This window comes from Callorhinus ursinus, unplaced genomic scaffold (assembly GCF_003265705.2).
Source record: "Callorhinus ursinus isolate GAN/ISIS: 27379988/994484 unplaced genomic scaffold, GSC_fseal_2.0 scaffold121, whole genome shotgun sequence".
NCBI classification, from domain to species: domain Eukaryota; kingdom Metazoa; phylum Chordata; class Mammalia; order Carnivora; family Otariidae; genus Callorhinus; species Callorhinus ursinus.
In genome coordinates, this window is record NW_027397183.1 from 706,305 (window position 1) to 732,595 (window position 26,291).

The 26,291-nt window shown below is 49.6% G+C and overlaps 2 protein-coding genes across 2 annotated transcripts; both read right to left on the reverse strand.

Moving 5' to 3' along the window:
• Nucleotides 1-844: 844 nt before the first annotated feature.
• BCL9 (BCL9 transcription coactivator) lies at nt 845-14,649 on the reverse strand. The gene is made up of 7 exons (XM_025858484.2): nt 14,523-14,649; nt 13,182-13,498; nt 11,747-11,936; nt 10,753-10,852; nt 5,839-8,077; nt 4,341-4,601; nt 845-3,231 (listed from the first exon to the last, which is right to left on the reverse strand). Exons 1-7 carry the CDS (start codon nt 14,573-14,575, stop codon nt 2,114-2,116), a joined length of 4,278 nt encoding a protein of 1,425 aa, XP_025714269.1. The 5' UTR covers nt 14,576-14,649; the 3' UTR covers nt 845-2,113.
• Nucleotides 14,617-24,837, reverse strand: LOC141371899 (uncharacterized). Its single transcript, XM_073889898.1, has 4 exons — nt 24,688-24,837; nt 20,923-21,057; nt 18,943-19,033; nt 14,617-14,829 (listed from the first exon to the last, which is right to left on the reverse strand). Exon 4 carries the CDS (start codon nt 14,815-14,817, stop codon nt 14,617-14,619), a length of 201 nt encoding a protein of 66 aa, XP_073745999.1. The 5' UTR covers nt 14,818-14,829; nt 18,943-19,033; nt 20,923-21,057; nt 24,688-24,837.
• Nucleotides 24,838-26,291: the final 1,454 nt, after the last annotated feature.

Genomic DNA, 26,291 nt, shown 5'->3' on the forward strand with positions numbered 1-26,291 from the left:
GGCTGTCGTGTTACTGAGACGACAGGGCCACCAGCAGTGGAAGAGAAGAGAGAAAGTCAAAGGAAGAACTCCTACCGTAGAAACCAGCAGGGCCCAATTTATACAAGTTTCTCTGCAGCGGACTCTGCACCTGCTGCTCAGCCCTCCTCTCACCTATGAACAAACACGCACGCAGACGCCCACTCACCCAGCTAAAAACGCCTAGGACTCAAAGAGATACCCACACCAGAACGAACCCAAATGCACAGAAACACCAACAGCTAGTCCAGCAGAAAGGTACCTAGCAGGAGGCACGCTGCTGAGCTGAGGGAGGGTGGTGGGAGGTGAGCGGGGCCCAGACTGGGCAGAGCCCCAGAGGGGATGCCGGGGGAAGAAGGGAGACAGAAACCCACGGACTGTGGAAAACCACGATTTGCAGGTACAGTAGTAATGTTTTACCTTAGCAAGATCCAGGGACATTTCCGAGCTTATGCAAATGACGGAAAATACACCTTTAGCCGTAATTACTTCACACCATTAAATTGGCTCTCACAGAAATTCCTGGTAAAGACCATTAATTACCTCTAGAAGTAAATTTCTGCGCTGGGGACCGACCAGGGTTGCTCTTCTGCCTACAGCTAGGCTTCCATGACTGAGATAGGACAGTTACGCGGGACAAATCTCCGAGTGGTTATTCCTCATCGGCAGGGAAGATGCTTCACCTGGGCAGGCACTTCTGTAGACTTCCCCTAATCTTCATCAACCAACTGCGATACAAAGCTGCTATGCTTCTTGGGTCATGTGGCAGCTACCGTGCCCAATACCGAGCAAACCGGAATCCAAGTGAACAAAAACGGCAATTCGATTTTGTAAGAAACAATATATTTTATTTTTCTGACACCACAGCTCTGGTGAGTGGTTTTGTACCAAATTTAATGGAGGTTACACAGAACGTTTTACGCATGGGAGGGGGAGGGAAGGGAAGGAACCACAAAATCAAAAAACAAAAACAAAATCCTGGGTAGCTTTTAGCATCTGTTCCACTCCCACATTGATAAAATTCACTTGGGAATTCCTAATCAAAGGAGAACAGAAAACAAGGTGGGCAGGGAAGGGCGTGTCCCGGAAGAGAAGAAAGGGAAAAGAAGACCGTGGAGCATCCCAAGCACAGTGGCCTTTCCCTCCCGGAGCCAGAGCTGGAGCCCAGACGACACTCCACCTGGAAGGCGAGGCTTCCTTAGATTTACTTCCCCCAAATAACACCGTGTATTGCAGCTGCCAAAGGGAAAGAGGAGGAAAGCAGGGGTTGTCGGTGGCGGGGCACGGGGGTGAGGGAGGAAACACACGTAACCAAGGGGATGCGGAGGGGGAGGGGAGGGAAATGGAGAGAAAAACGTGAAGGTGGGTTTGCAGACTGGGAGAGACAGACAAGTGCCGGAGAGCACTCGAAATGAAAAACAAACGTCCTAAGCTTCATTATTTTTAAAAAGAAAAATCTCCCCCCTCCCCCCCACCCCTCGCTGAACTTAGTTCCTTTTTTTGTGCTTTTCATTAATACTCTGCTCTGAGGTCGTAGTTTGGTTTTTTTCTATACACTGGAGTTGAAAGAAAATAGTCCAAAGGTCTGAAGATGGATTCTCCACCTAAAGTAAACAGCCCAGCATTCCTGTTCTCCTCTTGTCCCAAAGACTAAAGTCTCTGCTAAAATCCCTTTTACAATATAGTACAGTACACAAAAAAATAAAGCCCAAAGCAAAAATCAAAACCAGAAAAGAATCCTGGGAGAAGCCAGTCCAAAGGACGTAAACATACAGAGAACGGTGCAACACATGACCGATGGCAATTCTCAAAGCACAACTACAGATTCCCAAAAGTAGGTGCCATCATGGGATACCCAAGTCCACAAAAATAATTTTTAAAAAATAAATCTTAAAAAAAACACACCTGTTGATTAAATGAATCATTTGTTTTCAGGTAAATCCATACATTCTCGAGTTCCCCCCGCCCCCAAAGCAGCCCTCGGGTCTCTGTTCTCCTATTGCATGACCAACAGTACTCCTGGAACTCCCTCAAAGCAGCTCTCAGGACCTGGAATCTCATCTTGACAAGGATCGGCACATCCAATCTTAGCAGCTTAAAACATCATGTTTCCTGGGTTGCCAGGTCCTTGGCTAAATCCACCCATGCCCACGTCGGCGGCCATGCCCCGGGGCCTCATCTGTGGGGGGATCATGATGTTCTGTTGGGGTCCCATCATGCCCTGCATGGACATCATCATGCCTGGAGAGCCCACAGGCCCAGGGTGGGTGTAGAGCCCAGCAGGCCCCCGATCCTTGCCAGGAATCATGCCCACGGCAGCAGCTGGATTGCTCATCAGGGTGGGCTGGCCGGGCATGGTAGATTGTGCTGGTGACATCATCCGATGGTGAGGTCCCATCATGCCTTGCTGGAGAAAGGCTGGTGGTCTCATTGGGTTGTGGCCCGGCATGGATGGGGCTGTACCAAGAGGGATGTCCGGAGTTCCCACTGGCCCTGGGCCTCCCATGCCAGGTAATGCTAGTCCCATTCTCGGGGCTTGTTCACCCATCATCCCCTGCATGTGCGAAAACCCAGGTCCAGGGCCCTGGGGCTGTTTACGGCCTGGGACTTCGCCTCGAGGGAAATATTGCAGTGTCTGGCTAGGCTTCTCAGATGGAATAATGCGAGACAGATCGAACTCTGGGATTCCGGTGGCTCCAGGTCGGATGACCTCCTGCAGATCTGGGTCTGTAAACACCGAAGGCATGCTGTTCCCCAGGACAGCGAAGGAGTCAGGACCCCCGGGGCCTCCAGGCTTGCAAAGTGCTGCATCTGCTGAACTCTGAGGCAGGGTGCTGGGGCGGCCGAGGGGGCCTTCTCCTGGGAAACCCATACCTCCTGGGAAGTTGCCCTGCCCCCCACTGGGGCCATTGTGAGGGAATGGAACCTGCTGTGGAGGAGACTGTACTGGAGGGAAGCCCTGAGGGAAACCCATCCGTCCTTGAGGTACCATCGGAGGCTCCTGGGACCCGTGCCCCATGATAGGATTGTGTGACATCAAGCCGGGCCCCATTGGGACCCCATGAGGAGGTATGTTGGGTCCCATGGCACTCGGAGAGGGCATCTGATTGGAGTGAGAAAGTGGTTGGGTCATTCCCATTGGGCTGAGGGTTGGCATCGGAACCACGGGGTTTGGACCTGAAATTCGAGGATTCTGTGTATTAATGCCCATTCCTAGAAAAATAAAGATATCAAAGGAATCACCTTAACCGAGAGCAACTTAGAAAAACTCTAATAAATCCAATTAACAACAACAACAACAAAAAATCTTCATGTATCAAATGTGCAAGGGACTCTGCTGGGAAAACATACAACACGAAATCCCTGCCCTCAACAAGATTAAAATACATTTTGGAGCATACAAGCCAACAAACAGCTCTACAAGAGGATATATATTTGAGTCTTAAACTGTATGACATAAGGGTATGAAGAAAACAACTAGGAAGAAAGTCTCCTGGGTGAAAAATTACAAATTAATATGCAAACCAATTTAGCCTTCTTCGTTGGAGACATGATTTACTATAGAAGACACGATTTTGTCTGAATGACTTAGGTATGGTCCTCTTTGGAGAAAGAGGGTTAATCAGTCCTGCAAGTCCAAGAATCAGAAATAACAAGGAAACCAAACAGTCCTTCACCAACTGATATTTGGCATTATCTTTTTTCATACTGCCTTACAAAAGAGAGCATTTCAAACTCTAGGGTATATGAAATGTTAGAGAAACGATAACTTTAACAGAAAAGGAAAGCCTGCTGGTTCTACTACAGTCTCTGGGACATTTAAGTATTTGGTTTCTCTATAGAATTACCACTGAGTATGGTGAGGACGGTGCTTGCTAGGAAATGGGGGCTTTTCCCTGTCTGAAATCCTGTGGCTGCTTGTGGTTGGAGGCTGTCCTTCCAGAAAAACACTTGAGAACTAGAGATCAGCATGTTAAAAAGAAACGGCTTTCAGGATTGCTCCAGGAGCATCCCCTCCCCACTCCCAGCCCTTCAAAAGGAAAAAAAGAACCCATCCGGGTGCACAGAAGCATCAGAACCTCTGTACGGAAAATGTCAAGAACTCTACGGGAACCTGCTCTCTAACAAACATGCTGAATCAAACGAATACAAAATTGCTTTCATTTTCTTCCTCTACTCAGGACTCTTTAATTCTACCGACGGTACTCTTTCTCGACTCGTCCCACTTCCATCCGTTGAGGTCTGCAGCCGTCAAAAAAGCATGCGAGAAGTCTCTCTCTTGTCTAACACTGGCTCCGTATCCTAGCTTCGTGATTTCTTACCTGGCATATTATTCATTGATGGCAAGTTGGGAGAACGAGCTGGAGGGGAGTCGTCATCGGAGCTGGCCACAGTCTTGATGGCATCGTGGTATAAAGGGGTAGAACTGGGCATTGCGAACTTGGACATTCGAGACATCATAATAGACAGCGGGTTCTGGGAAAGGGTCGGCTCTGGAGGCATGGTGTAAGGTGTACTAGAGGGAAGACTTCCAGGGATATTCACAGAGGCAGACTGGCTGGCTGTAGGAGGTGGGGGGCCACCTAGAAGAAAGCAAAAAAAAATGGGCAGGGAATTAGACTCCTCTCGAAAGCTATTGGGCCTCTGGTTATGAACGAGCAAGGCCAGGAATGAGACAGATGAACAGGACAGTGTTATTAGGCCCAGGACACAGACCATCAATCTTCTGGTCAAGCTCCGTGTGTGTGCAGAGGGGTGACCGCAGAGGATCAGCAGAGGTGAAGACAAACACACCAAGAATGCATTAGAAATAGAACCTCAAGCTTGGGAAAAGCATGGTTTAGGGACAACCATTTCCCTGAAAAGAATGTGAAAGAGGCGGATCTCTCCCTTGCCCTTCCCAATTGAGAACTGGACTTGGGTATTTAGTAAGCCATGGAGCCAGATCAGCGACCGGACGCCAGGTGCGAACTGCATCACCCTGCGCATGGGCCCCGGATTGACTTCCACGACCAAGATGGTGGAACTAAAGAGTGCTGAGGAGGCTGTTCCACTGTACTGCTTTTGTGAACTGCTACCCAACTGAGAGAGAGAGAGATGCTTTAGCTGGGCAGGATACACCTTCTATCTTATTCTGAGTCTAGTTTTTCTCAAGCCGAGACAACATGGACCTAGTATTTACATCTCCGTGCTCATCTTCCACTGACCCCCTCTGGTCCCAGTCACAAAACCACCATCATGAGCGAGAGCTTCTCCTAGGAAGAAAATACTGACAAATTGCAGCTGATCTGTGAGAAGAGCAGTCTACCAAGGAGAAGGTTTTGGTAACTGTCTCTGTGGTCCACATGTATTTATGAGAACCACTCGGGTCTCTCAGCAGCCTCCCCTTTCTGCTTAGGATGATACTCAGAGCCTGTGGACATGATGGCAGCCCCTGCAAGTGGCTGGGTCTAGTATTTAAAGCAGCCACATTTGCCCACTGTCAAGGCCTTTTGTTTCACCAACATGTGTTCACTGTGCAGATGTAAATTACTCTGTGAAATGACACATGCTTCCCATTTTCCCTCCTCCTTGGAACCGTCCTATCTGACCACCATACTCGGCACCAAGAGTCGCGTATCTCTGCCAGGATGGGACAGTTGCGCAGAACCCCGTGGAAGTACTGACCATGCACCTGGCGGCGAATACGTCCGTTTGGGCAAAGGCCACTTCCTCCGGCTGCATAATCAGGTTAGGACACCAGTTTCCTTAAAGTACATAAATGAGGCTTTTGCAATCTCCGGCTACAAGGTGCAATGGTGAGGATGCGAGCATACTGACCTGACTCTACACTGCCCAGCATGGCTGGGGAGGCCATGGTGAGGGGTGCTTTATGGTTTGGAGGGATCCCGGGACTCTGAAGGGGAGGTTTTGGAGAGGAGGTCCATCCGGGTGACGGGGCAGGAAGTGACGGAGACTTGAGGTGAACAGGCGAAGCAGCGGCAGACCCCAAGACAGGGGGGGACTTAATGGAAGCAGCAGCTGGGCCCGCCAGCACGCCTGCCAGCTGCGATGGAGTCTGGGGGGACTTGAGGTTCCCCGACGGCGAGCCCAGCATCGGCGACTGGACCTGGCGCATCGTGGGAGATTTCAGAGGGTTAATGCCTGGGGAATGTACCTGGCCGCCCGCCACAGACATATCCAAGGGCTTCCGCCCCAGGCCACGCTGAACTGGAGGAGCGGCGCTGAGGCTAGTGGGGTTACTGGAAGGGTTGAGAGGTAGTGGTGGCATGTGACTGAGCCGGCTGTTAGTCCTTTGGTCGGGCCCAACTGGTTCTCTGAGATTCCGCAAGCCGCTGTTGCCGCCTGGACCCTGAGACATGGGGAGGAATGGCCTGGGGCCCATGCCGTACTCTTGCTGGGGGTGCTCCCCAAAGGGCAGGGGCACCATCTTCTGCTGAGCAGGCAGCACGTCTGCGCCACCTGGGCGTAATTTCATCATCTCCTCAGGGCCCGCCCCAGCCTCTCTCATCTTCTGAGGTATCATCTGAGGGTTGGATCCCATGCTGACGTTTAGACTGACATCTCCCTTCATCCCACTGGGAACCATCCCAAACTCAAGTTCCCGACCAGGGCCCATCTGCGGGGGCATTCCTTTCGGAAAGTCACCCCTGGAGGGACTCAGAGGGCCCTCGACGGGTATTCGAGGAAAGATGGGATTATTCCCAGGCTCCATATGTCGCTGGGAGCCTGGGATCATCCTATTCATCTCCATGCTGGGCCTGATGCCTTCCAGGCTCATCCCCGGGGGGAGACCCAGCTGCTTCTCAGCCAGCTGCTGTTGAAACATCTCTTCGGACAGTCCCTGGGGGTTTGGGAAGCGTTCCCCTCGGCCAGGACCACTGAAGACACCCTGGCCAGGCGGGAAGTTTCGGCCATCCGCGATTTTTGGCACATCGTCTGGCCAACTGACTCCAGAAAGACCTGGTCTAGATGCCGGGTTGGGGACATTCGGCCCCTCCATTTCTGAGCTGATCATTCCTGCAAATCCAGGGAGGCGCATCTGGCTCCCCGGCATGTTGGGGTGGGGAGCCATGCCCCTCGGGGGCAGAGAATGGGGCATGTTGATCCCGTCGGCAAAGGGCTCTGCCCCACCAGGCCCCCAGCTTTCACTGGGGGCCATCTGGTACGGAGGGGGAGGCCCTCGGACCACGCCCCGAGGCCCATGCTGGTGGACCATCATGTCCTGGAGGGAGCACTGCTGCACCACCACTTGCTCCTGCTTCCTCCTCTTCTCCTCGTAGAACTCCTGCTGCAGTTTCAGCCATGCTATCTGCTCGGGGGTCATATGGTCCAGGTGGTCGGGTCCCAGGGGCCCAGGCTGGGAGTTCATGGAAGGTGGAACCATTTCATCGGGAGAGAAGGGCACATCTCTATGGCCTTGAGGGCCAAATGGAGCTCCCACATCTGTCCGGGGCCCGGGGCCCTTCCCTAGGCTTTGGGATTGAGCCATCATGGCCTGTATCGGCCCTTCCGGTTTTTTCTGAGGTCCATCTAGTACCCCAGTATTCTGCTGGGGTCCCCCACTTTGTCCTCCTGTGAATTCTTTCTCGTCGGGGAAAAGCATACGTTGGATATCTCGGAGCGTTTGTAAGGAGCGCTCCCGGTGCTCCAGCTGCTCTTGAGACAGTCCATCGGGGTTCTCTCCCAGTGTGGGGGGCTCTCCGCTGGACACCGGTGCAGGCGGAGGGGCTTTGGGATCTGCTGAAGAGCTACTGCTCCCCTGGGAGACAGGGGTCACTGCTCGGTTATTGGGGGTCGAGTTCGGCCCGGTACCGTCGGGGGGCAGTGGAGCGGAACTGGCAGGACTGCCTACGGAAGCAATCAGTTTGTTTTCCACCCCAGGACTATCCCGGTCCAGGGCACGCGGGGGTGCAGCGGGCTTGGGGGCTGGTGCCGGAGTGGGTGGGGTCGGCTGCAGTCTGGTATTCTGGGAAGCATTCTGGTCCTGGCTGGCTGGAGCCGGGGGCTGTGGTGGGAGGGGTTTCGGATCATTCCGAAGGGCAGATATCTGTGTGTTCTGAAGACAAACGAGATTTTAAAAATCATTGGTAAATTGTACAGAAAGGCAATTAAAAAAAAAAGCAAGACAGGTTATAAAGGATTTGTCTCAGTGCCATAAATCTACTCTGACATTTGCCACGGAAACTGCCCATGGCCAACCCCACTCGACATGGAGACGTTCAGATTTTTTTCTTCCACTTTACCGTCAAATGGCATCCTCTTTCCCTTGCTGAAGATTAGGTTTCAATAACTTTATAAGCATGCCAGGGGAGAGCCACTCTGCCAAAGCGAATACATTTGAGTATCTATTTCGAGGAACAGGTTTGATATCACATGTCTACTGTGTGTTTCTGATTCAAAGAGAGATTAGTTTCTTGGTATGTGGGAGGCTGTACCTAACACCTTTTTCTTTTCCCCGAAAGTACAACTGGGTATGTAGGCTTCTCACTGTCAATCAAGAGGCCTGATGTTTTCAACTGAAAGAGAAAGTACTTGTCACTTACAGCTCTGTACTCCACCAGCCAGAGGAAGCAGGAGGACCGCTCTGCTTCAGCGTGCCCCCTGGCATGGTGACTACCAAAGTACTCCTCTCCTCGAGTTTCCAGGGGGCCTGATGGCTCTGGTTTCTGTTTTCAGTTTGTGATCACTGATTCCATATTCGATAAGAATTTGTACATTAACTGTAGTAAGAGAATCCGCAGGCAGGAAGCGTCTGGGGAGAAAGCTGAGGCTATCTAGCTCATGGTGTCTCTTGATCTGTTCTTTCCAATAGGCAGCAGAAGCAGATTGCCCTTTTTATAGGTTGGAGGATAGCCTCATTATTACTTATTAAGTACTGACGCTACACTAAGTCCTGGGTGAAAGCACCCTCCCCTGCAGTAGGTGACACGGATGCTGTTAGTGTCTGGAAGAGGGACGTGTGTGTGCTGGGGCGGAACCCTGTCACCGCTGACGGTGCTGAAGGCAGGGTCCTGAGGAAGAACACGAGGGCCTGGCCTAAAAAACCCCATCGCAGGGGTCTTTCGCCAGCCTCCAGCGAGCCGCACGGCCCCTTTTTTGATCTTCATTTGTTCCTACTTGCTCACTTAATCCAGTCTGTATTTCCACAACCCTAAGGCTCTTCCTTACCTCCGCACATGCTCTCTGGAATGTTTCCCTGTGTGCAAATCTGTACACGAAGCATTATGTGTGTATCTGCATCGAACAGTCTGTGTTGCATAAACACAAAGCCTATCTTCGAGTGTTCACATTCTGTGGGTATGTATATAAATATTTCCCTTGCAGGTACCCAGGCCCAGATGTCTGCAGACAGAGACTGGGGTGGGGAAGCCTGGCTGAACATGCATGACTCTGCACGCTCTTGGTGTCTTCCGTGTCCCTGACTCCCTCCCTCACTGCAGTGGGGAGGTCACCTTAATTTTCCTTCCGGTGCCATTTTAAGTTTGGGTTTGCTGGCCAGCTTTTGTGTGTTCGTTCGGGATGGGCACTGACTTCGTGTCATGTGACCAGAACAGAAACAGCAGTTTAGTGCCAACCTTTTGATTCTAGATTGGGAGCAATCGGTGATTTTGATTTTTCCCAATTCCATCCTTAGCTCCTTTTCTGACTCATTTCAGTACCAGAGAAGGTAGAGGTAAAAACTATAGTTAAGATCTGCCGTTAAGTCGATCAAATATTGGTTTGCACTGTACTATTCCCTGTGCATTCCAGGACAATTTAAATTTTAAAAGTTATATACACATATGTATAAAACTTCTAAGTATAAATTAAAATATACATACATTTTAAATGTTATGTACATGCATCCCCTACCCTTCTTGAATAGCACAGATGTATGAGGAATGTGAAATGCTTTTTCTAAGTCTAGAAAAGCCAAGCTCTGCTGTGTCAATGGAGAGGGACTTCACTGATATACACAAAAATGTCTATTTTATCTTGAATTGTCATTTGACTTATTTATTGTCATTTAACTTTTCCCATGTCGAAGATCCCACCGAGTACTAGATTTTATGTTTCCTGAAAGCAGGGACTGTGTCTTGAACCTCTTAGTGTCCCCACGGCATTCGGTGGGATGCCTTGACAATGCGAGTCATAGAAACAGCTTTTGGTTCCATGTGGAACGTTGCATGTATTCAAACAACCACTGCATGCTTTTTCTAATGTGGTTTATGGCAGGTACTTAAGTTCCAGACAGGAGACAGACTAACGTTTATTATGATTTTGGAAATATTAAGCAATTAAACGCATTCAATGGTCCTCTCACTTTGAAGTAAGAATCATTTTGAAAGTCACTGAGACTCTAATTATGGTATTATCAGCACGTACTCCAGTACTGTGGCTTTACTTAGGCCTTTTCTGTTCTGCAACCAACTCAAGAGCATTTGTTAGTTCTTAAAAACCTGCCCTGTACACAGGGTCTGAATTCAGATTTTCCCAGAGATGGCAGCATGAAAGAAACTGAAGATCTCCATATAAGTCCTTTTTTATTTTTGGTCTTCCTCTCCTAGTAACCTGTCAGTATCCCAGCCTGCTAAAGGAAAGGCCAGGACAGTGCGATCTGCCTGAACGCACGCAATGCCACGAGCAGGTGAGACGCCCGGAACGCGGCTTGTACCATCAAGACTGTCTCCTCGTCAAAGACATTCCCCGTCTCCCACCTTTAAACCAAACTCCACTTCCAAAATGGCCTACCAGAGGGGCTGTGCTTCGCTCTGTCTTGCTGTTGGAGATGTTCTGGATGTGGAAAGAGACGATAGTTTCAACCTGGCCCTTCAACACAGCTTCTGCAGCTCTGCAGAGATGAAAGAGAGGCACCCACTAGAACTTGCTTCTGTTCCACTCCCTGTTAATTCCAAAGCACTTTAACCCCAGACTGAACTTGTGAGAGGGCAGGGAGGGTGGTTCTGTGTAGAGAGCCACCAGAAATGTTGAGGAAGAATCAAGAAACACAGGTTTTCATTATTCGTGTCTATCATTTACCACCAGACTTGTGAAATCTAACGATAGCCATTAGCAAATCTCAAAAGAGACATTAAAAAAAAACCCAAGATTTTCTCCTTCAAACCAATACACTGTGGTAGGTGTTTTATAGAATCCGAGGTCAAAGCCCCAACCATGACAGGGGAGCGTGAAATCTCACAACACCTAATGATAATCTAAGGCTGTGGAAATTCACTCTGTAGATATGTAGGGTAATTCACATTTTCTATAACTTAAGTCAGTCACTAAAAAATCTGCTGATCCATCTACTGGAAACACAGATACCCAAACACTCACCGTAGTTACCTCTATGAATTCCAGACATATTTTTCTCTTTAGTGATATTTTCCAATTATTCTGAGACAGACACGTATTACTTGTGTTATTTAAAAAAGAATGCTCGATTACAGAAAAGTGGATATTGTGTAATCAATCTCTTCCATGTTTTAAAAAGATCTGTATGTATATTATAAGCATAAAAACTTTCCGGAAGGAAAGCCAAAGAAGCACCATCAGCGGCTGCCTCTGGGGAGAGAGGGTAGGGGGGTTTCATATTCTATTTTCTCTTACCCCTTGCTGTACTGTTAACTTTAAGTGATAATAACACCAGTGAGGGGAAAACAAGGATTAACCTTCAGTGGGAATAAGAACCTCGGTGTCCAAACACACAAGCCACGCCAACAGGGAGACCCAGCCATTAACTTACTTATTGGCCATCTCAGTAGAAAACACATACACCACTTTGGCGGGAGTCTTCTGAGCAGGTGTGGGCTCCGGGGCAGTAGTCTGGCCATGGGAGGGGGTGGAAGACCTGGGGGCCGTAGCATTGGACGGGGTCATCGAGTGTGGCGTGTGCTGGGAATCCTGGGACTTGATGTGGTCAGCAGAATTACATTCTGAAAGAATGGAAAGACTTGTGTCACAGAAAGAAAAAAACTTCTGCCAGCACTTATAGCACCACACAAAACCGCCTTGAGAATTTCAAGGAGCAAGTACCTTGCTAAGAGGAGACCTCTCCACCTCATAAAAATTCCAAACCACTTCTCCCGAAATGATGAATTACAAAGCACTCTTCCCCCCCCACCTCCGTACTCTCTCTCCACAGCGCACCCTTCAGACATTAGCACAAACGTCCCTCCTTCCTGGAAACCTTTTTGGAATCTCTTGGACTGGATGCCCCTGTGAGTTGAACCCAGAGCCCCCAAATCCTCTGATTTCAGCATTTATCACATTTCATCGTAATTGTTTAATGAGCTGCCGTCAAACTCTTGGGGACAGCAACTGCACCTTGCTGACCGTGCCCCCAAGCACCCATAGTGCTGGCCCTCCTGCCAGACCTCCCACAGATACCTGAGGAAGGAAGGAGAAACCAGACCGGGGCGGGGGGGGGGCCGCGGTGGGGAGCAACCACCCCGGTTTTCGTTTCTAATTTGGATTGGTGGGGGGGAGGGGGTCACACTTCCACTCCTGCAATGCAACTTCACGCTCTGGCCTATAGTTAAGATTTTTGGTTTTATACTAGGAGGAAAAACAACGAAAGCCACAGCCGCCGGCCCCACCTTCTCCCCGGCTGGCTCTGTTTTGCTGCCTCCCCGGTTTCTAGCACACAGTAGCCACTCGGTCCTGCCACGCGGGAATCAGCTGCGACCCCCCCCCCCCCCGGCAGCACCAGCGCTTCCTCTGGTGCCTATAACTCTGGCAAAGTGGAAGCCAGAGAGCACAGAACCCAAGTCTTGGAGGGTTAATCTGACAGAGAAGAGGAGAGATGCCGGGAAAACTGCTCCAGTGTGGGCCACTGGCAGAGACAAACTGGAGCTGGATACGGAAGTGTAAATCGCAGGGAGGCCAGAAACATCCCTAAGAACGTGGGGAGGGCCGTAGAACGTCCTGCCATAACCCCCGACACACGTGCCTCCTCAAGAGCAAGAACTCCTCCACAGGGTGGTTCCAAACTATTTTTCGGTCAGTAGGAAAATGAGAGGACACAGCTCCATCTTAATAAGCTGTGACATAAGCTCCTGAATCTGATACCTACTCTCCCCACTCGGCGGCTATTAGGCTCTCCGGCACCCACCAACGTCAGAGGCCTTCCCTCGGGAACACCTACTTCCCTCTGAGTCTCAAAGATCTTATAGACATACCTTTAATGTCAGAGTCATCGTTTGGAGTCCCAGGATCTCTCTGATCAAAGGAGTCGGCGGAAATACTTCGCTCCCTTTTCCCCTTGCCCTTGGCACCATTTCCAGCCCCATTCTTCAGCCCCATGCTCCCACCTGGGCCAGGGAGTGCTTTAGGGGTATGGCCCCCACTCTTGGAGTCACAGGGGGATGGCTGGGATTGGCTGGCTGAGCCCCCCTGTTTACCCTGATTGGAGAATTTGGAATCCAGCTGGGGGTTTCCAGATGGGGACATCACTGTAGGGGGACGGACCATCACCTCCTGCTTTGACTTAGGGCTACTAAAAGAGACAAATAATAAAGGGAGATCAGATGCCGGATATAGCTGGTCAGCCCAAATCAGGGAGAAGCAGTTTCTAGAGTAGGTCAAGGAGCCGCAGAGGACTAAGCACCGGCCCCACCTTTCACCTCAGTTCCTGCCTCGCTCCCTCCAGCCCCGCTCTCATCTTGGCACTAACCGAGAGCAGGCTCAGGCAGAGTGGCCTGCCAGGTCTCGGGAACCCTAGAGTCACATGGGGACCCATCTCTAGGGCTTCTGTCAATAAAGGACAATGGTTTCTATGTACATAGAGAAGTGACTCTCACACTAAGACTAGCTCAGAGTAAACAAACAGGCATCGTTAAGATCAAAATACTACCCACCCCCTGGCTGACGACAAGGAACAGCTGTAGCGAGAGCCTAGCTTCCCCGCTGGAAAATACGAGCAGGGAGCAGGACCCAGAGAGCGGGAGAGGAAACCCGCTGGTGAGTGGCAGGTTAGGGAAACCCTCCCGGATACGAATCACTCCCAACAAGCAGTATCACACACCAGGGCACATACACTCACCGGTACCCCAAGGGATGAGGAAAACACTCTTTAAAAAATATCAACTTAAGGACTGTGGGGCACAGGAAAAAGCTTCACAGCGGCCGGGGCGCTGGTGCGGACGTCCTAGGACCCTAGGCCTTCTGGCCCTCCCAGGCCTCGGTTTCCTCCCGTGCCAGGGTTGGGACACCGTACTGGGCGGACTCTGAGGGCCCTTCCTTTGTGCTTTGGCGGGGGGGGGGGGGGGGGGGGGTGGGGCGGTAGAGAGGCGTGGTCAGGGAATGATGGGCAAAAGTGTAACGCTGGAAAACTCTAACACAAAGTCTGACCGCACTGCAGCCTGTTGACTCTTCTATCCCTAGTCACTTGTCTGTTTTCTCTTCTTTTGCCCGCTCGGGTCTCATTTGCTTCCGTTTCCACACACTGTCCCCCTCAGTGAGTGTTGGGGGCCCACCCCTGACAGCCCCGAAGGGGCAGGTGGGCAGGCCCCGGCCCTTACCTCTGTGTGTTTCCTGACGGAGAGCTCCTCACTTTAGGGTGACTGGAATGCATTGATTGAAATCCTGAGCTTGCAGTCACAAACAGGGACGGGCTCACCGAGTTCCTCTCGGGCAGCAGACACAGCTGCTGAGGGCGGTGGCGGCCCGCTGCTGGCTGGGTGCGTCCCTCAGCGCTGGCCCCCTGTACGCCCTTTTCCTCTTTGTTTTTCTCCGCTGTGGAAGTGGGTCCTTTCCCCTTGCAGCTCCAGCATTCTCTGGGGGTGTGCCTCCTGCTGCCAAAGGAAAATCTCGCATCTCCAGGGCACACTATGGGAAAAGGCCCCCCCAAAAGACATAAAACACCCTTACAACAGGATCAAAGGTAAAGCGCTAGCCAACTCGACGAGGCAGCGGCGAGGTCACTCCTCGGCTTCCAGCGGGGTCAAAGGAGCGGCGGCGCTCGTGCTCTGGCGCTAGGGCAGCTCAAGAGGGACAAGCCTTTCTGCCAAGCCCACGAGCCTCCCACCAACTATCATGTACCGGGGCGTTTGGGAGCAGATGAGAAAAACATTTTATCTGCAGCCATATATTCTCCCTCACATTTCTCAGCTTCCAAATACAAACCCGTCAAACACTTGGGTTTTTCTTTTCTCAAAACAATGCCTTGAAACCACAGCGTACTCCAAATCCAAAGCAACTATCTGGTCTTTCACCTCGGATGGCAAACAATGGCGCTGCAATGTAACAAACCCATCCCGGTTTCCAACCACGAAACAAATTAATCTGTTTATATTCTCAGGGCCTCGGGGTGGAGAGACATTGGAGGAGGTACTTCTGAAATCAGCTGTGGAGCCAACACCAAGTACAATCAGTTCTGCCCCCTGACGTCCACGGTCTTTCTACTAAATTATGCCAAGGATGCCTCTTGCGTTCTCACTGTTTAATGACAGGGACCCTAGGCATGGGTAAGCGTGGGAATGATCCATAATGCTGAAGGTAAAAGAACATCTTTGAAAGCTAAGATATTTTCTGAGCCAATTTGCAAGGCTAATTTGAAGCATAAAGGTCAAGAAAATATTCCCAAACCTAGCCAGAGAACAAATGAGAAAGCCCTTTCCTTAAGGAAGCCTAGACGAGTGCGGGGAAAACAAAGATACACTTTCAGTCCCTTCTCCTTCCAGGGCAGGTCCAACATGGTTTTCTGGTAACCACTGTCCCCTCAGCTCCCTCCCCACCTTCTGCTATCTTGCCGCTGGAGTATGGGACCGAAGGAGGAGGAGACAAGATGTAGGATTTGTGACTGAAGGATCAAAAGGGAGTTAGAAGGAGCTCAGGTGTTCTAGCTCACATACCCCTTGAGAGACTCCAGAACTGGACCAAGACTGGGAGTTTTATTCCAGGTTTTGGCACTGAGTAGGATCGCTGTCAAGTGTTAAATGTCTCTTTCTTCATTTGGAAATTTGTAACAGTCCCAGCTGTTTTACCTGAGACACTGAAAGGATTTATGGAAGTTCTCGGTGCACCCGATGTCATTTTTTTCTTTTTAAGTGAAGAAGTCAGGAAAAAGAACTAGAATAAAATGTTATGGAATATTTCTATGTCGACCTTAGGAGAAAACATCCTGAAACACACTTCGGTTTTGATTACATTTAAGGTTGTATTTTTATCCCCCACCACCTTCAGGTTTTTTTTTTTTTTTTTCAGTTTAAACTATAAAGTTGACCGTGGTTGTCAAGTTTGACATACGTGATCATAAGCCATTTTGTAACCTCTCACTAAACATCAGGAATCACTGGTAAAATAGAAGCAGCAAATGAATCTTGCACAGACAAAGCCATCAGAAAACATTTACCTCAGGAACAGAAAAGCAGTTACCACCTAGATACTCCCCTTCTGTAACTTCTGGTACTCTCTGTCTGCGTCACACATTCTAGCACTCAATCCCATGTCATACTGAATATTCCTATGTGTATGTTTTATCTCCCTATAAAGACTATGTTCTCTGAAGACAGGAATCTTGTTTTAAAGTTCTTTGGCTTGTCTATAATCGTGAGCATGGTGTACTGAGATGTGGCTGGACCCTCCATGACTGACCCAGCTTCTCCCAGAACAGAAACACCTGGCATTTGCGTTGCACTCTTTTTCCAAAGAAACTCTGAACATACTACAACTATCAAATCGCCTCAATCTGCCAGGCATTTCTGAGGAGCTGGTAGCAACGATGATTTCTAATAATACTGTGAGCATATGACACTTTTATTTCAAAGTACTCCTACAGACAGTCTCTTCTCGCGAGTTGCTCAAGCTTGATCAACAGGCACTGTACGGATGCGTGGCCCCAGCACACATGAACTGTGGGAGGGGTTTCTCCCGGTGCTCCCCGACCCTGCTCTTCCGTGAAGCCACCTCCTTACCATGACTTTATGGGTGGAGACAGCAAAGAAGGCTGAAACAAGCATGTGGACTCACTGAGAGATGGGCAACAAAATCCAGGGTCTTCAACCCCTGATCTAGAGGAGTTGTTGAAGTAAGTCACCCTAGCCTTAGCCCTAGCCAAGCAAAAGAAATCCGCCAAAGACTCACATTAGGCTCTTTGGCGTCTGCATTTGCAGGGTGGTACTCAACTGTTTACCTTAAGGACTGGAAAAGCTCTTCCACAGAAGATGCTTCATTACAGACACACAGAGATTTTTTTCCTCCACTATAAAGAAATCTCCTAACTTTAAGATCTACTTAGTCAATGTTTCTCCCTTTTCTTCTTAGATGCTATTTAAAATTCCTCCTAACTAGGTGTCAGACATCCCGACATACTAAACTCACTGACCACAGCACCAGGCGGCAGGTACTCTTACTCTCCCTATTTGAGAGATGAGGAAACTGAGCCTCTGAGATGCGTAGCTGTTTGCCCCAGCGAGGTGGGTCATCCCTGGGTTAGCCATACCCCAGTACGTGGGAGAGCTGGTGCGGGGCCAGGCACCCTGGCTGTGCTCTTCATCACTCCGGTGCCTGCCAAGATGGGGACTCAGTGAACAAGGGGAGCCCGTGCACGGACTAAAGTGCTTAGCAGTACAACACCAGCATGTGGGTGCACTACTACGAGGATGACTACCATTCTCTAGCCAGCTCACTAGCTTATCCTGCCAAATGGCATGTCATATTTTGTTCATCTCCAACTGTCCCCTTCCTTCCCGCCCTCCCGTCTCTCAGTGCATGGTCTTGCCCAGGACTTGACAAGAAGAGAAGTCACCAGGCCAGATGTGACATGCTCACCATCAAATCTGCAAACCTGTTTTCAGAGTACCTATCCCCTCCTTCTTCCCTATTATTGAAACAGACAAAACAGCCCACTTCTCCCCAAAGGTCGGTCCCACCACAGGTGGTCTAGGCCCCATTCCGTCCAGCTTTCTGAGAGCTCTCACTCTCTCCCTTTGGCCTTCCCCGCCATCTCCTGCATATTTCCAGTCACCACTTGGACATGGGGTAGTCTCTTCCAGCATTGAGAAAAAAACAAAAAAATTACAGGAAAACAAAGCCCAGCTCTAGCATGTTATTATTCCCTTTCAGAGCCAAGTTTCTCCAGAGTTGACAAGACACACAGTCTTCACTTCCTTACTTGTCATTCACCCTTTCACCATTTTAAACCAACTTCCACCTGCCACCCCCATCCGGATCACAGAAACCACTATTTTGGTTAAGGTCACCACTGGCCACTGTTCTAACCTCATCTTATGCCATCTCTTAGTCTGCCAGCTGACTGCTTCCTTCTTGAAACTCTCCTCTTTCGCTTTCCATGGTGCCACACTTCCCTAGATTTCCTCCCACCTCTCCGGTCACTCTGTCTGTCCCCTGTGCTGGCCCCTTCTCTATTCAATCTCTGCAACTCAGAGGTCCTCGGGACTCTACTCTGGGGCCCCTTCTCTTCTCATTCGGTAAGCTCTCTCCATGCCAACAACTCCCAGTTTCCCATTCCCAGCTCAGCTTCTGCCCTGCGGACCAGCACCCACAAATGCCATCTTGACATCTCCCTTGATATCTCAAACTCAACAAGACGGGAGAGGAATTCTTCATCTCCAGATGGCCCCCCTCCCCAAAGTATTTGTCCTTCTGTCTTCCACACTGCAGTAGATGGCACCCAGTTGCTCAGGCCACAAACACAGGTGTCATTCCCGACAGGCCTCTCCCTCACCTCAACCCTCCATACTGAGTTTGAATATTTTCGCTGAAGGAATGAAATCCTGGCTTCAGAATTTCTTCTTCAGAAAGGGCAGGCAGGGACCAAGAGTGACCTGTCCATCCCTGTATTCCCAGCACTTACTCTAGCACCTGGCATGTGGTATTTCAAAAAATAACTCTCGAACAAAAGTCGAAGCTTTTCCCCAAGATCATCTTTCTAAGCCAGCCAGGCTCTCTAGTGCTACTATGATCCATCAGGCTACTCACCAAAACCCCAAGGGTCACGATACTGCAGTACTCATCCTGGAGGTGAGGAGTTGGAGGAGTCCCGGAACCCCTTTCTCAAAGGTGCCCTCACCTGGATGAAGGATAAAGAAGAAAAATTTCTAAATGGATTAAAAAAAAAAAACCAACTATACATCTTGTTACTGCGTATCTTAAGAGCAGATTTCCTATGTATTCTAGAATGCTCGATTAAGAGGCAGTTGTCATCTCCCATGTAAAGGGAATTAACTTCCAATTTTTAAAGAGTATATTCTCCAATCGGTAGACATCTCAAGGCCCCTGTGACTTTCCCTCCTCCCCAACTGCACATTTTATTTTCAGAGACTGGGAAATGCTAAGGGCAAATAAAATCAATGTTTCTACCTTCTAAATTCCTGGGCATTTCGTAGGAAAAAAAAAACCCTCCCATTTTTGCTGCTGCCCATTCCTCGTTCGTACAGAGAACTGGAGCTGACTGGGAAGGAGAAAGAGACAAACCTGCAGATGCGCTGCTGAATTCACGGAGTGAACTCGGTCGCGGTCCTCCCTACTCTGAACCTTCACTCTACACGGCAAGCACTCAGCAAGGAAAGGTATTTTCACGTGCTTTTGGGAGAACATGGGGCTGAACAACCCGGCCAAATGATTTCCGTGACTGAGTGCCTACTGTGTGCAAAACGCTAAAATGAACGGGGCTAGATACGTCAAGAAAACAAGCTACTGGTCAAGCAGGACAATTTCTAACATTAGTCCTCGTAAATCAGAATTATAACCCTGAGCCTTCCCCTTTGCCCAGATTTTATAGTTTTGAAATTGCAAGGAAGAAACAAGTTCCAGATTGTCCTAAGGCCAAATTATTTCGGAATCTTTCACAGGAGACTCTATAAGGTTGTCACAAAGTTGTAAATAAATTCACAAATTAATCTGACCAAGCTCAGAATCACCTCTACAATTCTAATTTCAATTCTTCCAATGATCCTTTCCCACTCTCCTCCTCTAAGAAGTCAAGTTTATTACAACGATGTCATGTTTAACAAAGTTCATTTCTATGCTATGACCACTACTCCATAAAAGGCAGAGTATCAAACTTAGAATGTGGAACTAAAAGGCCGCAAGATTCCATTCCAAGCTCATTCTTAACTTTTGGCATGCCAATTCCTAACAGCTTCCTCTCAGCAAAAGTACACAGTAGGAAGAACCAATCTTTCCCCCAACATGTGGAGAAAAGAAAACTATACAACGCATATGCACATGCATAGAAAACCTTGGTCCATACAAAATACTAATGTATGTTTTCATACTCGAAGGGTCAGAATGCCTCTATTACCCTTCAAGCTAACAAATCTTAAGCAAGCAAGTAACTTATATCAAATTAAAGAGTCTTGGTAAAAGTTAAGCCTTCACAAATGAATTTCTATCATTTAGAATAATGGTCACCCAAAGTAAAATTTCAGCACAAACGTCCCTTCTTTGTGAAATTCTCCTTGATTCCCACCTGTCCTTAGGAAAGTCCTCTGGGGCCCTTACAGCATTATGGTCACAATCCTATTATAACACTTAAAAAACTGTATCCCTGTTATGTGTAGACAGAGAGCCTCCTGAGGAAAGGGTCATCACCACAGCACCCAACACCCAGGAGAAACTCAAGAAATGCTGGGTGATCCAGGGATTATAATGAGCTTGGAGCTTAAGTTTTGCTACCCTTGCCTCGAATTTACACAAACCAATGAAGACATGCTAAATACCTGTTTAACTTCCCACCACCTGCCTTTCCCATGAGGTGAGCTATTGCGGAAGTCCCTGCTCACAGAAAAACAGAAGGTAACTATGCTTACACTTTTGACTTGCATTTAACTTGATGACCTTTGCCTTGGGAAACAAATGTAGTTTTACCTTACAAGAGACCCTACAGAAACATAAACAAAAATCCAAAATACTCAGATTGAATCACAGAAGTCGTATGTTCATCATCAGTTTCTTTACCTTTCGAGATGTCCACTCTGCTCTCTCTTCTACATTGGGACCCAGAAGAACTTTCCGAGAATGATCTCTGCCTCCCAAACAGAAGGGAATTTTTAGGTCAAAGTGGAGTGACACCAGCTAGCCCCACATTCAGTCCTACAGGGGTGAGAAGAATAGAGAAGTTCATACCCCAATTCACACCGACTGCAAAGAAAACCACCCATTCCTCAATGCTCTGAGGCCAAAACAGTATTTGGAAGGAGCAGTGAGAAAATAATTAGGTCAAAAATGGGGAAGGAAGGCAAAACCACTAAAACTCAAAATGCAAGAAGATGGAGCAGTGCAGCCCAAATCCATCCCATTGAAGCCAGGGTTGTTTATAAGAAAAGCAAAACCACCAGACACAAAAGCCTCAAGCTAATCATTGTTTTTAACTTTCTCCACAACCAAGAACAGTCACTAATAGGTTGCAAAATGGACTTTTATTTCATATCTTCTTTATGCCCTATGTTCAGCATGATGGAGATGCTGAAAAAATATTGCAGAGCCTAAAATGCAAGTGGCCATAAAAAAATTTAACTTTCACAAATCAGGTGGTCTAGAGCAGGAGTTCTTGATGTGGGACCCACTGGCTCACATGGGGTCTGTGGAGAGACTCAGTGGCAGCTGTGACCTTCCTGGGGAAAACTTCCATCTTCATTCATACTCACTCACGTCTAGCAAAAGTTAGCACTGCCGTCAGCTGTGAAGGGAGGGAACAACCAGTGGTAGGTAGTTCTAGCAATCCCGTGACTGTCACCAAGACGAACCACAGGACACTTCCCCGTGGCATTACACTTGCTGCAGATATCCCAACACAATATTTACACCCATCCCTACTTCAAAATCACAGTACAGTGAGATCTGCAGCTACACTCTATTATTTAATGTGTTAGAAAGAAGCATATAAATTACTGTACTATAATTGTTTAACATTTTGCTAACTGTTTCCATGTCACTTGTAAGTCTATACGTTCTATTTTACGCATTTCAAAAACACAATTCTTGAAAGAGGTCCTACACTTCATTAGTTGGCCAAAGGGGTATGGGGTATGTAGGACATGGGAGATTAAGAAAAAATAAAGTTGTTCTCGAACAAATAAAGTTCCTATAGATTCTAACATCATAGTCACCAAGGCAGACAGACAAGTAAGTTATTCCACCAACATTACTTCATAGTTGGAAGAAAATTAAGCTGCCATGAAGCCAAGCAACACGTCCGGGGTCACTCAAATTTAGAGTGGGCATCAGCCTAGATGAGCATTCACAGCACGTGCTGTGAATTTCCTACTCTTCCATGGGGACCTTTTCTTACATTCCACAATTGTCATCACTACTAAATGGGGACAAGGTATCACCTTTCAAAATTAGTAGAAAACCAAAACCCAGACGATAGAATAAGACAGATGTATATGGTACTCCTTTTTGCTTCTTGATCAACTATGCTGCCATAATTGTTACAAAGGCTGAATTTGTTCTGTTCCTGAGAGAGAATAATCTTTTAAAAGTTATAAAAAAGTTGGGCTACATCATCTCTCATTCTCAGAAGTGTTCAAAGCACTTTGCAGATAGGCATTCACTTATTAAGCGCTGCGATGGGTTATGAGTGGTCAGGGCAGTGGTATCACCACTTCATAAACGGGAAAACTGGACAATAAATATGAAAAATTGGTTCAAAGTCCCATAAGTCAATGGGAGAGTCAGTTTCCTGATTCCAAGTTCAAGGACTCTAACCACTATACCAAGTCACCATGATCAAATATTTAGTTGATTATAATACTTGTGAAACCTCTGTATTTTTTATCCCCTGTAAGCCAGAGAGCATTTTCTTTTGATTCACAAAAGCAGACACTTCTGAAGGCGATGGGGCAAATATCCCATAGAATAAATTCCAATGTATATAAGTACTGTTTCACCTATGCTAGTCATCTAAAAATCCAGGTCAGGGATCCTGAGCTCAAAAGCCACATTACATACAAGTTGCCTCCTAAGAAGAGAACAGTGTGGAATTCTTCCTTCATCTTTTAGTCAATGACCTCCTTACCTACCTACCATATCTTGTGGAACTATTATCACCTTACTTGCAACACTGTTATTACAAAATAATATTATAATGGTTCAATACCATTAGATCCTCAGTCCTAAAACTATGAAATGTTACCCATGCCCCAGCTTTGCCTTAAATTTTCTCTTCTTATTCAGACCACCAATTAGTGGAATCCTCATTCTTCAAAGCATCCTTACATCGTCTAACTTCTCCTTTTATTAACTCATCTCCGTCTTTAATAGCTTGAGTCTTTTTTCAATAGTTAGTAAGGATGTCTTTCTTAAATTTGTACTTATGACCAAAACATTATTCACAGTAACATTTATTCCGTGCTAAAATTTCCCAGATCACTAGTATCAAGACAACAAAATCAACAGGGCGATCACACTGCTGAATCTCCACAAAGAGTCAAGGGTTCTTAACCCACACATGACTGTTACTCACCCATATCCTTTTGCCCTCCCAACTATTTTACTATTCATCCTTTCTACCTGCTACTTCCAATTCATCATTTTGTGCTCTGTGTACAAGAGTCCAAATCTCTGGTCTAAGAATGAACACTTAATTCCTGTATATTTCAAATGCTAGTAACCCACCACACATCACTGACCCAAATGAATCTCTTTACACAGCCACTAAATCACTTTCCCACTAAAGTCACCGCCAGGGATCTATCCACGTTTGCCTTAACCAAAGCCTAACTTTTCACCAATTTCATCCCATCCTAGAGTCTCTCCACCAAGAGATGCCTTGTCTACTAACTTTATCAGTCCCCAACTGGACTGCAACTTAGGCTCTAAGTCCCTCCTCTCTAGCAGAGACCAGGGCCCCTGGAGGACAGATTTGAGGCCTCCTCCCTCAGGCTTGGGAGCCTTCAGGTAAGGCCCCCAGCTACAATATTACAGGCCTCTGGCCCTTCCTTCTGAACTTAACCAACCCTGCTGTTGTTTTCCTCAGGATATCTCCATTTCACCAGGCTCACCCAACACTAACCAGTGACATCTTAATAGTCTTTGCAACTTTCAAAGGTCAAAGACCAGGGTTCCACTTTGGAAATCAATGGTGTGTCCACGACCCCCACAATGACTCAGTGACCTAGACATCACCACCTCACCTACTGGAGCCCTTTACTACTCCTACATGCTTCTTAGCTTTCACTTCCCCTCACCCTTCAACAAGTCACTGGCCTGCAAAGTCCCCTTTACCTCTCTATCCACCGCCAGGTTCTTACAGACCCCACCAAACTCGCCCCTTATTCCCTTATTTAGCTCTCCATCTCGCCCCTCCAAAGCCCCTTCATCCCAGGACCCTGGGACCGTCCCATCTCCTCATTTAGCCTCTCCAAGCACTGCTTGGGACACAACCCCTAAAAAATCGAGAGATGCCGCGGTCTCTTCCCACCGCTCACAGAGCGGTGGGCAAAGGACGCCCCCCTCCTCCCCCACAGGTTTCTCCAGACTCAACTCACTACATCCGCAACCTCGACCCCCGCCCCTTTCTCCCCTCCCCCCCCACCTCCACGGCTCTCCGCGGCTGTGGCTACCCCTGCCCCCAAACCGGTTCAAAACACGCGGACGCGGACCCGGGCCCCCCCCCCCCCCCCCCCCGGGCCTCCCCCCCCCCCCCCCCCCCCCGGGCCCCCCCCCCCCCCCCCCGGCTCTGGTCCTTCCCCTCCCCCTCCCCCCCGAGGTGCCACTTACCCCCGAGGCGGGAGTGGGGGAAGGGAGAGGAGGAGCGGAGTAGGGGAGGGGGCTTCGGTCCGGGGCGGCTCTCAGCCCCGGGGGGCCGGGGCCGGGGCCAGCGGCAGCGGCGGCGCAGCGTCTCCCCCCGGCGGCGGCAGCGGCGGCGGCGGCGCCGTCCCACTCCCGCAGGCACACATAGGCTCCATTGTCCGCCGGCACCTCCCCCTTTCCGGCTCCCCCCTCCCGGTCCCGCCCCTTCCCCCTCCCCTCGGCCCTCCCCCAGCCGCACCGCGCCACGAAAGGTACCGCCGGCCCCGCCTCGGACGCGAGCGGAGAGGTGCCCCCTCCCCCGGCCCCGGCGTCCCGCCCGGCGGGGGAATGGGGACTGCCCCTCCCCGCGCGGGGCCCGCCGCCGGGAAAGGCCCGCCCCCCTCCAAGGGAATGTCATTCGTCCCCCTCCCGGAACGCGCGCAATGGTACCAACCCGGCTGCTTCCTCCTCCCCCTCCCCGGCCTTCCCGGAGAGGCACCGCCCCCATCGCCCCGCCCACCAAGTAGCCTCGCCTCCTTGACCCCGCCCCTCCCTCGAACATTTTACTATGGGACCGCCCACCGCCAGCACCACCTCCTGCTTTGCATGGACACGCCCACACGGTCCCCGCCCCAGTTCGTCACCCGGCCAGAGGTGACGCCTACTCCCCACCTTAAAGCGGCAGAGCCCTCTTTCTCAACTAAAAGAACCTCCCAGAGGGCCGGCGGGGTGGGAGGTGCGGCCAGGGAGGGTCTCCTCTTTTCCGCACCTTCCCTCCCGCGCGCACACTCACCCGGACCTCCCCACCGCCAGCCGCAGCACTGGGGAGCAACCCTAGGGGGCCAGTAGAAAGCGCGGAGGGGGGCAGGGCAGCGTGGAATTTGGCCATCTTTGACAGAAACGAATTGGAAGCTGCCAAAGGAAGGGGTCTTTCCTTCACACTTTCCTGCTGCCCTGGTCCTGGCCTAGTCCTCAGTCTTCAAGGCGACCCCCTCACGCCTCCAGGATGCCACCACCCTGCCCCATCCCCTCTCCGGTCCCTGGTCTTCACCCGTCAATCTGTGCACCGCGCTTGCGGTGGCCGGCTTTCTCCCCTCCCGAGGGAGCAGGCCCCTCTCGGGGTTGCACTCTTCTCCACCCTCTCCAAAGCCGATTCTTGCCAGGGTCCTGCGGACGCGGTGGCTGTTGCAGGGTCTCTCCTTCCACGTCGGGCCCAGCCCAGCCCCGCTCACGCATCGCTACCTGGTGCCCTAGAGGACCTTTTGCCCAGATCCTCGAATGGTTTCACGACCGCTTTTTAATCGAAGTATCGCTCCCCTGATTTTTCGGGAGGCCTGTGCTTTGGAGAGCTAGAAGCCCAGGCATCCTGGCACCGTCCCCTGTGAAGTGAGAAGGTAACCCATTAGATTGCACTTTTTCTCAGAAGGAAAAATGACGGCATCCTGGGGAGCGCACGTTGCTGAATAAAGCTCAGGTTCTGGCTACTCCTGTTTTATCTTTGTGGCCCTTGTTGCTGCCCTGGCCAACTGTTATTACAGACCTGTCTACTCACAGTCCTCCCCAGAACACACTGTTGTTACATCTCTGTATTT